The sequence below is a fragment of the Nipponia nippon genome, unplaced genomic scaffold (genome assembly GCF_047370975.1).
Source record: "Nipponia nippon isolate SJK-2023a ecotype South Korea unplaced genomic scaffold, ASM4737097v1 scaffold_42, whole genome shotgun sequence".
NCBI classification, from domain to species: Eukaryota; Metazoa; Chordata; class Aves; order Pelecaniformes; family Threskiornithidae; genus Nipponia; species Nipponia nippon.
The window spans coordinates 286,818-301,739 of record NW_028262361.1 but is presented as its reverse complement, the minus strand read 5'-3'; the positions used below and the strand labels follow the sequence as shown (position 1 = coordinate 301,739).

General features: G+C 74.7%; 3 protein-coding genes across 6 annotated transcripts; all 3 read right to left on the bottom strand.

Moving 5' to 3' along the window:
• Nucleotides 1-1,685: 1,685 nt before the first annotated feature.
• On the bottom strand, nt 1,686-4,230 carry ALKBH7 (alkB homolog 7, RNA demethylase). The gene is made up of 5 exons (XM_087778083.1): nt 3,922-4,230; nt 3,494-3,664; nt 2,962-3,086; nt 2,769-2,884; nt 1,686-2,098 (listed from the first exon to the last, which is right to left on the bottom strand). Exons 1-5 carry the CDS (start codon nt 4,228-4,230, stop codon nt 1,818-1,820), a joined length of 1,002 nt encoding a protein of 333 aa, XP_087634209.1. The 3' UTR covers nt 1,686-1,817.
• A 1,262-nt stretch (nt 4,231-5,492) lies between these two features.
• On the bottom strand, nt 5,493-8,282 carry LOC148052885 (uncharacterized). 4 transcript variants are annotated; one of them, XR_015709112.1, is made up of 6 exons: nt 7,750-8,282; nt 7,573-7,654; nt 6,942-7,013; nt 6,665-6,794; nt 5,916-6,135; nt 5,493-5,657 (listed from the first exon to the last, which is right to left on the bottom strand). XR_015709112.1 is itself a non-coding variant. In XM_087778028.1 (6 exons), the coding sequence occupies exons 1-6, from the start codon at nt 8,177-8,179 to the stop codon at nt 5,547-5,549; spliced, it is 1,029 nt and encodes a 342-aa protein (XP_087634154.1). In that variant the 5' UTR covers nt 8,180-8,282; the 3' UTR covers nt 5,493-5,546. The 4 variants fall into 4 exon arrangements, 3 of the variants coding, with proteins under 3 accessions (XP_087634154.1, XP_087634155.1, XP_087634157.1); XM_087778028.1 differs by having other exon boundaries at nt 5,916-6,119; XM_087778029.1 differs by having other exon boundaries at nt 5,916-6,068.
• A 2,056-nt stretch (nt 8,283-10,338) lies between these two features.
• CLPP (caseinolytic mitochondrial matrix peptidase proteolytic subunit) lies at nt 10,339-13,072 on the bottom strand. The gene is made up of 7 exons (XM_087778082.1): nt 13,016-13,072; nt 12,694-12,795; nt 12,537-12,608; nt 11,739-11,835; nt 11,447-11,634; nt 10,665-10,770; nt 10,339-10,603 (listed from the first exon to the last, which is right to left on the bottom strand). The coding sequence occupies exons 1-7, from the start codon at nt 13,031-13,033 to the stop codon at nt 10,437-10,439; spliced, it is 750 nt and encodes a 249-aa protein (XP_087634208.1). The 5' UTR covers nt 13,034-13,072; the 3' UTR covers nt 10,339-10,436.
• Between the last annotated feature and the right edge of the window lie 1,850 nt (nt 13,073-14,922).

The window sequence follows — 14,922 nt, the reverse complement described above, 5'->3', positions numbered from 1 at the left end:
ATTCCGAGACCTCCCTCATTCCCCCTGACCCCCCCAGTTCCCCCCAGTTCCTCCCCAGTTCCCCCCATTCCCTGAGACCCCCCCAGTTCCTCCCCAGTTCCCCCCAATTCCCCAGTTCCCCTAATTCCCCCATTTTCTCCTGTTCCCCCCCAATCCCGAGACCTCCCCAGTTCTCCCCAATTTCCCCCCAGTTCCCCTAATTCCCCAATTTCCCCCATTCCCTCCCATTCCCTGAAACCCCCCAGTTCCCCTAATTCCCCAGTTTCCCCCTGTTCCCCCCCAGTTCCCCCTGACCCCCCCCACCCCCGTTCCCCACCCTGAGACCCCCCAGTTCCTCCCCAGTTCCCCCAGTTCCCCTAATTCCCCAGTTTCCCCTGTTCCCCCCCAATTCCAAGACCCCCCAGTTTTCCCCAATTTCCCCCCAGTTCCCCTGATTCCCCAATTTCCCCCATTCCCTCCCATTCCCTGAAACCCCCCAGTTCCCCTAATTCCCCAGTTTCCCCCTGTTCCCCCCAGTTCCCCCTGACCCCCCCAATTTCCCCTGTTCCCCAATTCCCTGAGACCCCCCAGTTCCTCCCCAGTTCCCCCAGTTCCCCTAATTCCCCAGTTTCCCCTGTTCCCCCCCAATTCCAAGACCCCCCCAGTTTTCCCCAATTTCCCCCCAGTTCCCCTGATTCCCCAATTTCCCCCATTCCCTCCCATTCCCTGAAACCCCCCAGTTCCCCTAATTCCCCAGTTTCCCCCTGTTCCCCCCAGTTCCCCCTGACCCCCCCAATTTCCCCTGTTCCCCAATTCCCTGAGACCCCCCAGTTCCTCCCCAGTTCCCCCAGTTCCCCTAATTCCCCAGTTTCCCCTGTTCCCCCCCAATTCCAAGACCCCCCAGTTTTCCCCAATTTCCCCCCAGTTCCCCTGATTCCCCAATTTCCCCCATTCCCCCCAATTCTGAGGCCTCCCCCATTCCCCCTGACCCCCCCAGTTCCCCCCAGTTCCCCCACCCCCCCCCCAATAAACCCCCTCTTGCACCCCCGGTGATTTCGGGGCCCCCGCCTGCCCCCCGCATTCACACCTGGGGGGAGGGGCGGCGCTGGCATCCCCGTTTTGGGGCGGAATTGGCATTTTTGGCTATTTTTAGCAGTTTTTCCCCCCGCCGCTGCCAGCGCGGCCCCCCCCCCCCCCCCCCGCCAGCGCGGCCCCCCCGCCCCCCCCCGCCAGCGCGGCCCCCCCCCCCCCCCCGGGCTGGAATTTCGGTGTTGCCCCCCCCCCCCCCCAAGGTTTGGGCCCCCCAAACTGGGGAAGACCCTGGGGGGGGCAGGTGCCTCTGGGGGGCCCAGCCCCCCCCCTCCCCCCCCCGGGGGTTTCACCCCAAAACGGCCCCGGGGGGAGGGGCTCAGCCCCACGGGGGGGCAGGGTTACGCCCCCCCCCCCCCCAGCCCCCGCAGCCATAAAAGCGGGGCCGGGCCCGGGGCCGGCAGCAGCGAGAGGATGGCGGGCGCCGCGCTCCCGGCAGCCTTCCTCCCCCCCCCCCTCCTCCTCCTCCTCCTCCTCCTCCGGGGCGCCGCCCCCGCGCCCCCCCCGGCAGCGGCGGGGACCCCGGCCCCGCGGGGGGCGGGGGGCGGCTGCGGGCTGCGGCGGCTGGCGGTGCGGGTGCGGGAGCTGGGGCTGGGGTACCCCTCCGAGGAGACCGTGCTCTTCCGCTACTGCGGGGGCGGCTGCCCCGCGCCCCCCACCAACCACCGCCTGGCGCTGGCCCGCCTGCGGCCGGGGGGGGGCCCGGGGGGGGCCCCGGGGGGCGCCGGGCCCTGCTGCCGCCCCAGCCGCTACGAGGACGTCGCCTTCCTGGACGAGGGGCAGCGCTGGCACCAGCTGCCGCGGCTCTCGGCCGCCGCCTGCCGCTGCGTGGGGTGAGGACCCCCCCCAAACAGCGCCCCCCCCCCCCCCCCCCCAAAACAGCGACCCCCCCCCCCCCCCCCCCCCAGCGAGGCGGCAGCCGGGCGGCGGCGGGGGGTCACCGTTTTGTGGGGGGCGGCGGCGGCGGGGGGCTGGGGCTCCGCGTCCCCAATAAACGCCGGGGAGTCGCCGAGAGGGTCCGGAGTCGCGTCTGGGGGGAGAGGGGGCTGTGAGCCCTGGGGGGGGGTCGGGGGGGGGGGCCCGGGGGGGAGAGGGGGCTGTGAGCCCTGGGGGGGGGGGGGGGGGCCCTGGGGGGTCGGGGGGGCTGTGAGCCCTGGGGGGGGGGGGGGGGGTGGGGGGGGGCCCGGGGGAGAGAGGGGGCTGTGAGCCCTGGGGGGGTCGGGGAGGTCGGGGGGGGCCCGGGGGGAGAGGGGGCTGTGAGCCCTGGGGGGGGGGGGGGGGCCCTGGGGGGTCGGGGGGGGGGCTGTGAGCCCTGGGGGGGTCGGGGGGGCGCTGTGAGCCCCAGGGGGTCCCTGGGGGGATCAGGGGAGCTGTGGGCCCCTGGGGGGTCGCCGGGGGGTCCCCAGGGGAGGGAGAGGGGGGTCGGGGGGGCCCCTGGGGGGGAAAGGGGGTCCCAGGGGGAGAGGGGGGCTTCCTGGGCAGGGTCAGGGGGCTGTGGGCCCCGGGGGTCCTTGGGGGGGGGAAAGGGGGTCAGGGGGGCTGTGACCCCCTGGGGGGGGGTCCCTGGGGGAGGAGAGAGGAGTCAGGGGGGCTGTGACCCTCCAGGGGTCCCCGGGGGGGTCGGGGGGGGGGGGTCAGGGGGGCTGTGAGCCCGGGGGGTCCCCGGGGGGGTCGGGGGGGGGTCAGGGGGCGGGGCTCACCGGGGGCGTTGCGGCAGATGAGGGCGAGGCGCCGGCCCCGCGGCACCCGGCGCCCCCCGAAGAAGGACTCCTCGTCCCGCAGGATCTCGTGGGTGAACTCGTAGCGGGCGGCGCCCCTGGGGGGGGGGGGAGGGGAGGGGGGTCAGTGGGGAGGGGGCGGGGGGAGGGGGCAGTGGGGGAGGGCCCCGCTCACCGCAGGACGTAGTGGGAGCCGGGCTCCAGCAGCAGCTCCAGCCAGCGCGGCGGCGGGCGGCAGCTCACCAGGCGCAGGACGCTGGGGGAGAGCAGCGAGAGCCCCGCGATGGTGCAGCCGCAGAACTGGGGGGGGAGGGGCGGGGGGTCAGGCGGGGGGAGGGGCACGGACCCCACCCCCCCCCCCAGGGACCCCCCGGGGCTGGGGGTGCCGCCCCTCCATGGCCCCACATGGGCCCTGCCCCCATCCCACCCCTCCCCCAGCCCCCCCTCCCCCCCGCCCTATTTTCTCCCATCCCCCCCAGGGGTCTGTGACCTCCCCCCACCCCCAGGGCTCTGCCCCCCCCCCCCCCCCAAGCCCCATTCCCCACCCCCCACAGAGCCCCCTTCCCCCTCACCCCCATATCGCCCCCCCCAGGGGTCCGTGACCTCCCCCCAGGGCCCTGCCCCCCCCTCCCCCCAGCCCCCCACAGAGCCCCCTTTCCCCCCCCAGGGGTCCGTGACCTCCCCCCACCCCCCCTCCCCGCCCCCACCTTGAGGCTGTCGCGGTGGGGCCCCACGTGCCCGCGCGGGTGGAGGTCGAGGACGTGGACGAGGGGCAGCGGGGGGCGGCCCGGGGGGAAGGCGGCCGCCATTCGCCCCAGCACCGCCCGCCCCGCCCCCCCCCAGCGCGCCCGCTCCGTCTCCCGGTACCCGCGGATGGCCTGGGGGAGGGGGCGCTGACCTTTGACCTCTGACCTCCCGTGACCCCTCACCCCCCAACCCCCAAATGCCCCCACTGACCCCTCAGAGCCAGCCCCTCCCCCCCATGATGCCCCCGTCCCCACGTGACCCCTGACCCCTCAGAGCCAGCGCCTGTGACCCCTGCTGACCCCTGACCGCCCCCCAAAGCGGCCCCTCCCCCCCCAGGCCCCCTGCCCCCCGTGACCCCTGTGACCCCCCCAAGCAGCCCCGCCCTCACCCCGTCCCAGTGGTCGAACTGGTAGGGCCGCCGGCCCAGCACCGGCTCCAGCTCCCGCAGCAGCTCCGCCTCCTCCCCCGCCCTCAGGAAGCCGCCGCGCACCAGCGCCAGGCCCCGCAGCCGCCGCTCCACCTCCGGGCTGGAGGCGCGCAGCAGCCCCGGGTCCGCCTCCGCCCCCGGCCCCAGCCCGGCCGCGGCCCCCAGCGCCGCCCCATCCCCGGGACGCGGCCCCGGCCCCGGCCCCGGCCCGGCCCCGCCGCCCCCCGCCCGCCGCCGCCGCCACCACCACAGGCCGCCCGCGCGGTGCATGCCGGGAGCCGGCCGGAGCGGCGAGCGCGGGGCACGCCGGGAGCACAGCGCCCCCCGGCGGGCGGGAGGACTTGGGGGGGGGGGGGCGCACGCTGGGAGCACAGCGCCCCCCGGCGGGCGGGAGGACCGGAGCGGGGCCCGGCCGCCCATGGCAGCCCCACAGCTCCCTATAGACCCCCTATAGCCCCCCCCCAGCCCTCTATAGACCGCTTATAGCCCCCCCCAGCCCCTATGGCCCCCCCAGCCCTCTATAGACCGCCTATAGCCCCCCCCAGCCCCTATAGCCCCCCAGCTCTCTATAGACCGCCTATAGCCCCCCACAGCCCTCTATAGAGCTCTCATAGCCCCCCCAGCCCCTATAGACCCCCTATAGAGCCCCGACAGCCTCCTATAGAGCCCCCATATTGTTCTCAAAACCCCCTATAACCCCGCCAGCCCCCTATAGAGCCCCACAGCACCCTACAGACCCTCCTATAGTCCCCTATAGATGTTCCATAGTCCTCCACCAGCCCCCATATTCCCGTCACAACCACCTATAGGCCCCCCCAGCCCCCTATAGAGCCCCCACAGTCCCCTATAGCATGCCCAAAGTCCCCTACAGACCCTCCATAGCCCCCCAGCCCCCATAGAACCCTCATAGCCCCCCCACGGCCCCTATAGAGCCCCCAAAGCCCCCTATAGCCCCCTCACAGCCCTCACAGAACCCCCACAGCCCCCTATAGCCCCCCCCATAGTCCCCTATAGACCATCCATAGCCCCCCCAGCCCGCATAGAGCCCACAGAGCCCCCCCCCAGCCCCTATAGCCCCTCAAAGGCCCCTCAGAGCCCCCACAGTCCCCTATAGAGTCCCCATATTCCCCTCACAACACCCTATAGCTCCCCCCAGCCGCCTATAGAGCGCCCACAGTCCCCTATAGCAAGCCCAAAGTCCCCTATAGACCCTTCATAGCCCCCACAGCCCCCATAGAGCCCCCCCAGCCCCCTATAGCCCCCCGTAGTCCCCTATAGACCTTCTATAGCCCCCTCACAGCCCCCGTAGAGCCCCCCCAGCCCCCTATAGAACCCCCATATTCCCCTCACAATCCCCTATAGCCCTCCCCAGCCCCCCCAGCCCCCATAGCCCCCCCAAAGTCCCCAATACACTTTCCATAGCCCACCACAGCCCCCATAGCCCCCCTACAGCCCCCGAAGTCCTCTATAGCCCCCGTAGAGCCCCCCCCCCGAGCCCCCATATTCCCCTCACAACCCCCTATAGCCCCCTCAGACCCCTATAGCCCCCCCAGCCCCCCGACACCCCCACGCTCACCTGCAGCCGCTCAGGGCCGGGGCTCGGGGGGGGCCGGGGGCTCGGGGGGGGGCGGGGGCTCGGGGGCGCTGAGGAAGCGCTGCCGCAGCAGAGCCGCCCGCTGCGCCTCGAACTGCTCCCACTGCGGGGGAAGGGGCGCTGGGGGCGGGGGGAGACCCCCGGGGGGTCCCAGCCCCCCACAGGGGGTCCCAGCCCCAGGGGGGTCCCAGCCCCACGGGGGGCCCTGTGGCCCTGCGTCCACAGGTGCCCCCTCCCCACGGGGTCGCCCCCCCCCCCGGGGAGGGCACGGGGGTCCCATGGGGGGTGTCCCCCCCCCGGGGGGTGCGGGGGGGGTCCCGTGGGGGGTGCCCCCCCCCCGGGGGGCGCGGGGGGTCCCCACCTCTCGGGCCAGGCGCTCGGCGGCCTGGGTGAAGGCCCGGCGCTCGCGGGCGAGGGCTCCCTGCAGCCGCCGCAGCCGCCCCCACTCCTCCTCCAGCCCCGGGGGGGGCCCGGGGGGGGGCCCGGGGGTCGCCAGCGCCGCCGCCATCGCCTCCTGCGGCACCGGGATCGGGGGGGGGCCGGGGAACCCCGGGCGGGGGGGTCCCTGAGCCCCCCGTTACCTGCAGGCAGCGGTGCTGCAGGGCTGGGGGTCCCTGGGGGGTCCCTGGGGGGTCCTGAGAGGTCCCAGGGCGGTCCTGGGGGACCCTGGGGGTCCTGAGGGGTCCCAGGGGGTCCTGGGGTTCCCTGAGGGGGTCTCTGGGGGTCCCTGGGGGTCCCAGAGGGTGTTGGGAGGTCCCTGGGGTCCCTGGGGTTCCCTGGGGGTCCTGAACGGTCCCTGGAGGTCCTGGGGGGTCCCTGAGGTCCCGGGGGGTCCCGGGGGGTCCCTGGGGGGTTCCTGGGGGTCCCGGAGGGTCCCTGAAGTCCCTGGGGGTCCTGGGGTTCCCTGAGGGTGTCCCTGGGGGTCCCTGAGGGTGTCCCTGGGGGTCCCTGAAGTCCCTGGGGGTCCTGGGGTTCCCTGAGGGTGTCCCTGGGGGTCCCTGAAGTCCCTGGGGGTCCTGGGGTTCCCTGGGGGGTCCCTGGGGGTCCCTGAAGTCCCTGGGGGTCCTGGGGTTCCCTGGGGGGTCCCTGGGGGTCCCGGCCCCCCCGTACCTGCAGGCAGCGGTGCTGCAGGGCGATCACCTCCCTCCCGGCCGCCGCCTCCTCCCGCAGCCGCCGCAGCTCCCGCTCCAGCTCGGGGGCGCCCCGGGGGGGCTCAGCCCCCCAACGGGCTCCCTGCTGCCTGCGCGAGGGGGGCAGTGGGCACCCACGGCGGCCCCCCCAGATTCAGCGTCCCCAGCCCCACGGGGACCCCAGCCCCCCAGATTCAGCGTCCCCAGCCCCCGAGACCCCCCCAGCCCCCCGCCCCCCCAGGGACCCCCGTCCCCACCTCTGGGCCATCCGGGGGCTCTGCCGGCCGCCCTCGCCCCCCCCCGGGGCGCCGCGCTCGGGAGCTCCGTGGCTGCGGGACAAGGGGGGGTCAGGGGGGTTGGGGGGGGGCAGTGGGGTTTGGGGGTCCTGGGGGGGGGTGAAGGGGTCCTGGGGGGAAGCTGGGGGTCTCGGGGGGGGGGGGGTCAGGGAGGGCTTGGGGGGCCCGGGCAGGTTTTGGGGGGTTCAGAGGGGTCCCGGGGGGGGCGGGGGCTCCTGGGAGGGTTTGGGGGGGCTCCGGGAGGATTTAGGGGCTCTCAGGGAGCTTCCGAGGGGCCCTGGGGAGGGTTTGGGGGTCCTGAGGGGCAGCAGGGGATCTCGGGCGGCGCTGTGGGTCCCGCAGGGGGGCAGGGGGTCCCGGGGAGGTTCAGAGAGTTCGGGAGGGGGTTTGGGGGTCCCGGGGAGCTCCGGGGGTCCCTGGGGGTCCCGGGGGGTGCTCAGGAGTCCCTGAGGAGGGTCGGGGGGTCCCGGGGAGCTCCGGGGTTCCCTGGGGAGCTCCGGGGGTCCCTGGGGGTCCCGGGGGGTGCTCAGGAGTCCCTGAGGAGGGTTGGGGGCCCCGGGAGGTTTCGGGGGTCCCGGGGGGGGGGTCTCACCGGGACGCCGGGGTCTCCGCAGGGCCGTGCCCTCCCCGGGCTGTGCCGTGGGATGGTGCTGGACGCTGCCGCGCCGGGACCCCTGGGGGGGGCAGGGGGAGCGGGCGGGGGGAGCTGGCAGGGACCCCCGGACCCCCCCGGGCCGCCCCGGGCCCCCCCGGGCCCCCCCGGCCCCACCTGCGCCCGCTCGGCCGCCAGCAGCACCCAGAGGCGCCGGTTCTGCTCCCGCAGCCGCTCGGCCTCCTCCCGCGCCGCCGCCATGGCCCGGGCACAGGCGGCCACACGGCTCTGGGTGGGGACCGGGGATGGGGACACCGGGGGGGGGGGGGGGGGACCCGGGGGGGGCCCCCGGGGCCGGGGCACCCCCGGGATGGGGACCCCAGGGACACCCCAGGGCTTGGGGACACCCTGGGGAGGGGGACCCCCCCCGGGGACAGGGGACCCCCTGAGGGGCACAGGGATCCTCGATGCCATGGGCCCCCCCCCCCCCAGGGACCCCCCAGGGACACAGGGACCCTTGAGGGACACGGGGACCCCCCAGAGACACGGGGACCCCCCCCAGGGACACAGGGACCCTTGAGGGACACACCAGCCCCCCCAGGGACATGGGGACCCCCAGGGGCACGGGGACCCCCCCAGGGTTATGGGCCCCCCCCCCGGGACACAGGGACCCCCCCAGGGGCACGGGGACCCCCCCGGGTTAGGGGGACCCCCCGCTGACCTGGAGGGGCCCGAGGCGCTGGCGCAGCCCCCGCAGCTGCCGCTCCCGCCGCCCCCCCCCCGCCGCCGCCTCCCGGTAGAGGCGCAGGAGCCCCCCAGCGCCCGCGGGCCCCCCCGGGGGCAGCCCCAGCGCCGCCAGCTCCTGGGGGGCACGGCTGGCACCGCGGCGGACCCCCCGCCCCCCCCCGGGACCCCCCCCACCCCGGACCCCGGCAACCCCCTCGGGACCCTCCCCGCGACCCTCCAGGACCCCCCCAGGACCCTCCCGGAGACCCCCATCTTGCCCCCGGGACCCCCCGAGGCCCCCCGGATCCAGGGACCCCCCGGGAATCCTGGGACCCCCCGGACCCCGGGAACCCCCCAGGACCCCCCCAGGACCCCCCCTTGCCCCCGGGACCCCCCCAGCACCCCCGTTTCCCCCCTCCCAGCCTCAGAGCCCCCCCCAGCCTCACCGTGGACCCCAAAGCCCCCCCATCCCACCCACCCCCCCGGGACCCCCCGCCCCCCTTGCCTGCTCCAGGGGGCCCGATCCGGCCCCCCCGCGCTCGTCGCCCCCCGGGGAAGCGCCGGGGGGGGAGGCTCGGTCGCCCCCCGCCCCCGGGGAGAGGCAGAGCCCGGCCGCCGCCGCCGCCAGCAGCGCCTCGGGGGCCGGGGGGGGGGAACGGGGCGGTGGGGACCCGCGGCAGGGCCGGGCCCCCCCCGGGACCCCCCCGTTACCTGGGGAGGGGGCTCGGCCGGGGCTGCCCATGGCCCCCGCGGGCGGCACCTGGGGGGAGATGGGGCCGGGGGGGGGGCTCAGCTGCCCCAGCGCCCCCCAAGAGACCCCAGGGCCCCCCCCAGCCCCCCGAGAGACCCCTGCCCCCCCCAGCTGCCCCACAGCCCCCCAAGAGGCCTCTGTGCCCCCCAGGGCCCCCCAGCCCCCCCAAGGCCCTTGTGCCCCCCAGCACTCCCCATGGGCCCCCCAAGAGACCCCTGCCCCCCCCGAGGGCCCCACTCCCCCCAACCCACCCCAGGGCCCCCCAAGAGACCCCTGCCCCCCCCCGAGGGCCCCACAGCCCCCCCAAGGCCCCCGGGCCCCCCCAAAGTCCCTGTCCCCCTCCAGGGCGCTGCTGCCCCCCCCCCTCGCCCCCCGCCCCACCGATCCGGGCCCGGCCAGGCCCCGCCCCTCCGCCGCGCTGCTTAAATAGCCCGCCCGGCCCCGCCCCCCGTCTCCCATTGGATAGCGGCCGCGGCCAATCAGCGCCGGGCGCGGGGCATGCCGGGAGATGTAGTTCCTTGGGGCAGGCGGCCATTGGGCGGGGGGGTATGGGGCACGTCCGGGGGGCTGTGGGGCTCCTGGGGGGGGGTACGGGGCACACGGGGAGCTGGGGGCTCCTGGGGGGCTATAGGCCACATGTGGGGGCTATGTGGCTCCTGGGGGGGCTATGGGGCCCCTGGGGGGCTCCTGAGGGGCTATGGGGCACATATAGGGGACTATGGAGGAGCTGTGGGGTTCCTGGGGGGCTATGGGGCACATATGGGGGGTTATGGGGCTCCTGGGGGGTACATGGGGGGCTCTTGAAGGCTGTGGGGGGGCTATGGGGCACATATAGGGGGCTGTGCGGGAGCCGTGGGGCTCCTGGGGCTCCTGGGGGGGCTGTGGGGCGCTATGTGGCTCCTGGGGGAGGCTGTGGGGGAGCTGTGGGGCTCCTGGGGGGCTATGTGGCTCCTGGGGGGGCTGTGGGGCTCCTGGGGGGGCTGTGGGGCACATATGGGGGCTGTGGGGTTGGGCAGGAGGGAACAGGGCCCATGGGGGGGGGGTGTCCACAGGGTGAACAGGGGGCTGATGGGGGGGAATATGGGGCTGGGGGGGCCATAGGGCCAGGCCAGGGGCACCCCACAAGCGTGGGGTGGACGCAGCCCGGCTGCGGAGGGCAGCTGGGGGGCTGCTGCCCCCCAAATCCTTCCGTGGGACCCCCCGCCCCCCAGTCCCTTCATGGGACCCCCCAAACCCGCCCGTGCCCCCCCAGCGCCCCCCCAACCCGCCCGTGCCCCCCCAGCGCTCAGTCGGGGTCCGCAGCCCTTTAATTCCGGCCGTGGGTACAGCGAAGGCGCGGGGGCGGGGAGGGGGCGCGCAGCCCCCCCCACCCCCCCCGGGCGGGGTCTCAGGGCCCCGGGGGGGCGGCGGCGGGGGGCGCGGGGGGGGGCTCCTTCTGCACCAGGCGGGGCTCGTCCTCGCCGCGGGGCGGGGGGTGCACCAGCACCCGGTCCAGGAGCCCGAATTCCTGCGCCTCCACGGGGCTGAGATAGCGATCCCGCTCCATCGCCGCCTCTGGGGGGGCAGGGGGGCTCAGGGGGGCTGGGGGGCGCGGGGGGTCCCGGGGGGGTCTCACCGATGACGGGCAGGGGCTGCCCCGTGTGCTTGGCGTAGAGGCCGTTGATCTGGCGCTTGAGCTGCAGGATCTCCTCCGCCTGGATGGCGATGTCGGTGGCCTGGCCCTGGGGGGCGGCGGGGGGTGGGGGTGACACGGACACCGCGGCGTCCCCGGGGGGGGGGCTCCTGCTCCCCGGGGGGGGGCCCCAGCCCAGCCTGGGGGGTCCCAGCCCCAGCCCCACCCCTGTGGGGGTCCCACCCTGCGCCCCAGGGGGGTCCCAGCCCCATCCGCACTCCTCTGGGGGTCCCATCCTGTGCCCCACCGGGGTCCCCAGGGGTCTCAGCCCCATCGTCAAGCCCACGGGGGTCCCACGCTGTCCCCTAGGGGGTCCCAGCCCCGTCCCCACCCTGCGGGGGTCCCACCCTGTGCCCCGGGGGGTCCCCAGGGGGTCCCATCCCCACCCTGGGGGGTTCCCATTGCCATCCCAAAGCCCACGGGGGTCCCACGCCGTCCCCCCGGGGGTCCCAGCCCCGTCCCCACCCCTGCGGGGGTCCCACGCCGTCCCCCCGGGGGTCCCAGCCCCGTCCCCACCCCTGTGGGGGTCCCACCCTGTGCCCTGGGGGGTCCCAGCCCCATCCCAAAGCCCACTGAGGTCCCACCCTGTGCCCCAGAGGGTCCCTGGGGGGTGCCCGGGGGTCCCAGCCCGGTCCCCACCCCTGTGGGGGTCCCCCGCCGTCTCCCCGGGGGTCCCAGCCCCGTCCCCACCCCTGTGGGGGTCCCCCGCCGTCCCCCCGCCGTACCCGCGCCCCGCCCGAGGGCTGGTGCACCATGATGCGGGCGTTGGGCAGGGCGTGGCGCTGGCCCGGGGCCCCCGCGGCCAGCAGCAGCGAGCCCATGCTGGCCGCCTGCCCCACGCACCAGGTGCAGACGGGGTTGAGGACGTACTGCATCGTGTCGTAGATGGCCAGCCCCGAGGTCACCGCCCCACCTGCGGCCACCGCCTCCGTCAGCGGGGGCTCCCCCGGGCCCCCCCCGCCCCCCGGGGCTCCCCCGGCCCCCCGGGCCCCCCCGCCCCCCCGGGCCCCCGCTCACCCGGGCTGTTGATGTACATGTGGATGGGCTTCTTGTTGCTCTCCGACTGCAGGAAGAGGAGCTGGGCGATCACCAGGCTGGCCAGGCTGTCGTCGATCTGGGGGGGCCAGGGGGTTTGGGGGGGGCCGGGGGGACCCCAGGGGTGTTTTGGGGGAGCCAGGGGTTGGGGAGGGGACCCAGGGGCTTTGGGGATGGGACCCCAGGGGGTTGGGGGGATGGGGGAGCCCAGGGGGTTTGGGGGGGGGTTGGGGGGCCCAGGGAGGAACCCCAGGGGATTGGGGGGACTGGGGGGAGCCCAGGGGGGTTGGGGGGATGGGGGGGACCCCAGGGAGTTTTGGGGGGATGGGGGGACCCCAGGGGGTTGTGGGGATTGGGGGGGAGCCCAGGGAGGTTTGGGGGGGCCCAGGGGGGAACCCCAGGGAGTTGGGGGGATTGGGGGGGAGCCCAGGGGGTTTGGGGGGGTTGGGGGTCCCAGGGGGAACCCCAGGGGGTTGGGGGGATGGGGGGAGCCCAGGGGGTTTGGGGGGATGGGGGGGCCCAGGGGGGAACCCCAGGGGATTGGGGGGGAGCCCAGGGGTGTTTTGGGGGAGCCAGGCATGAGGGGAGGGGGCCCAGGGGGTTTGGGGATGGGACCCCGGGGGGCTTTGGGGGAGTGGGGGGACCCCAGGGGTTGGGGGGCCACAGGGAGTTGGGGAGGGGGAGCAGGGGGCTGGGGGGCCCCAGGGGGGCGGGGGGGAGTGGGGGAGGGACCCCAAGGCTTTGGGGGGACCCCGGGGGTTGGCGCCCCCCCGCACCCACCGGCCCCATGACGCAGACGATGCGCTCGCGCAGCAGGCGGGAGTAGATGTCGTAGGCGCGCTCGCCCCGGCCCTGCGGGGAGGCGGGGTCAGGGGGGCCCCGGGGAACCGGGGGGCTCCGGGGGGAACCGGGGGGAACCGGGGGGCCCCCCACTCACCGTCTGCTCCACCACGATGGGGATGAGGGGCGGGCGGCGGGCGGGCGCCGTCCCGTGGAGGCTGCGGCGGGCGGCGGCCCCCCAGGCCCGGGTCAGGGCGCGCTGCGGGCGGGGCGGGGCCGGTCAGGGCCGGCCCGGGCGGAGCCGGGACCCCCGGGACCGGGACCCCCGGGACCGGGACCCCCGTCACCGCCCCCCCCCGGGACCCCCGAGACCCCCCGTAACCGGGCCCCCCCGCAGGGCCCCCGCCGGCCGCCTCCCCCCGCTACCGGTACCGGTACCGGTACCGGCCCCGGCCCCGGCCCCGGCCCCGGCCCCTCACCGCCACCCCGGGCCCCATGGCGCCCCGGAAGCGCTTTGGCGCCCCGGAAGCCCTTAGCGCGCGACCCACGTGACCCCCCCGACACACCCCCGGCCCCGGCCCCGGCCCCGCCTCCTTCTCCTCAGGCTCCGCCCCCTTCCTCGCTGGCCACGCCCCTCCCGGTGACACCGCCCCCCGTCACGTGACGCCCCGTGACTCCGTTTCCCGTCGTGCCCCGCGGCCCGGCCGCCATGACACCGCCGGGCGCCGCGCCAGGTACCCCGCGCCTGCGGCCCCTATAGACACGTTGCGGCCCCTATAGACGTGTTACGGGCACGTTACGGCCCCTATAGACACGTTGCGGCCCCTATAGACGTGTTATGGGCACGTTACGGCCCCTATAGACACGTTACGGCCCCTATAGACGTGTTACGGGCACGTTACGGCCCCTATAGACACGTTGCGGCCCCTATAGACGTGTTACGGGCACGTTACGGCCCCTATAGACACGTTGCGGCCCCTATAGACGTGTTACGGGCACGTTACGGCCCCTATAGACACGTTACGGCCCCTATAGACGTGTTACGGGCACGTTACGGCCCCTATAGACACGTTGCGGCCCCTATAGACGTGTTACGGGCACGTTACGGCCCCTATAGACACGTTACGGCCCCTATAGACGTGTTACGGGCACGTTACGGCCCCTATAGACACGTTGCGGCCCCTATAGACGTGTTACGGGCACGTTACGGCCCCTATAGACACGTTGCGGCCCCTATAGACGTGTTACGGGCACGTTACGGCCCCTATAGACACGTTACGGCCCCTATAGACGTGTTACGGGCACGTTACGGCCCCTATAGACACGTTGCGGCCCCTATAGACACGTTACGGGCACGTTACGGCCCCTATAGACACGTTGCGGCCCCTATAGACGTGTTACGGGCACGTTACGGCCCCTATAGACACGTTGCGGCCCCTATAGACACGTTACGGGCACGTTACGGCCCCTATAGACACGTTACGGCCCCTATAGACACGTTACGGGCACGTTACGGCCCCTATAGACACGTTGCGGCCCCTATAGACACGTTACGGGCACGTTACGGCCCCTATAGACACGTTGCGGCCCCTATAGACGTGTTACGGGCACGTTACGGCCCCTATAGACACGTTGCGGCCCCTATAGATGTGTTACGGGCACGTTACGGCCCCTATAGACACGTTGCGGCCCCTATAGACACGTTGCGGCCCCTATAGACGTGTTACGGGCACGTTACGGCCCCTATAGACACATCGTGGCCCCTACGGGCACGTTGCGGCCCCCATAGCCACGCTGTGGCCCCTGTAGCCACGCTGCGGCCTCTATAGCCACATTGTGGCCCCTATAGGCACACTGCGGCCCCCGTAGCCACGCTGCGGCCCCTGTAGCCACGTCACGGCCCCTATAGCCACATTGTGGCCCCCGTAGCCACGCTGCGGCCCCCGTAGCCCGGCCGGGGCCCCCGCAGGCGGCGTTGGGGGGCGGCTGCAGCCCCTGGGCGGCCGGGCCCTGGGGGGGCCCCGGGGCGGGAGGGGCCCGGGCGGGGCCGCGGGGGGGGCGTGGGGGATCCGTGAGGGATCCGTGTAAGATCCGTGTCAGGTCCGTGTGGGATCCGTGTGGGATCCGTGAGGGATCCGTGAGGGATCCGTGAGGGATCTGTGTCAGAGCCATGAGGGATCCACGCAGGATTTGTGAGGCATCCATGAGGGATCCGTGTAAAATCTGTGAGGGATCCATGAGGGATCCATGAGGGATCCATGAGGGATTTGTGTCAGATCCATGAGAGATCCATGTGGAATCCATGTCAGATCCGTGTGGGATCTGTGTGGGATCCGTCTCAGACCTGTGAGGGATCTATGTGGGATCCGTGTTGGATGCGTGTCAG

Excerpts from the sequence above, each read along its gene's own strand:
- ALKBH7 (XM_087778083.1), bottom strand. The coding sequence starts at position 4,230 with ATGCACCGCGCGGGCGGCCTGTGGTGGTGGCGGCGGCGGCGGGCGGGG. Across the intron at positions 3,665-3,921 it reads AGTTCGACCACTGGGACGGG|GCCATCCGCGGGTACCGGGA; the intron begins GTGAGGGCGGGG and ends CCCCTCCCCCAG. Across the intron at positions 2,885-2,961 it reads GGCTCCCACTACGTCCTGCG|GGGCGCCGCCCGCTACGAGT; the intron begins GTGAGCGGGGCC and ends CCCCCCCCCCAG.
- LOC148052885 (XM_087778028.1), bottom strand. The coding sequence starts at position 8,179 with ATGTCCCTGGGGGGGCTGGTGTGTCCCTCAAGGGTCCCTGTGTCCCTG. Across the intron at positions 7,655-7,749 it reads TGGCGGCCGAGCGGGCGCAG|GGGTCCCGGCGCGGCAGCGT; the intron begins GTGGGGCCGGGG and ends TGCCCCCCCCAG. Across the intron at positions 6,120-6,664 it reads TGCAGCACCGCTGCCTGCAG|GGACCCCCCCGCCCGGGGTT; the intron begins GTACGGGGGGGC and ends CGGGGGGCTCAG.
- CLPP (XM_087778082.1), bottom strand. Across the intron at positions 11,635-11,738 it reads CATGTACATCAACAGCCCGG|GTGGGGCGGTGACCTCGGGG; the intron begins GTGAGCGGGGGC and ends CGGTGGCCGCAG. Across the intron at positions 10,771-11,446 it reads AGCCCTCGGGCGGGGCGCGG|GGCCAGGCCACCGACATCGC; the intron begins GTACGGCGGGGG and ends GCCGCCCCCCAG.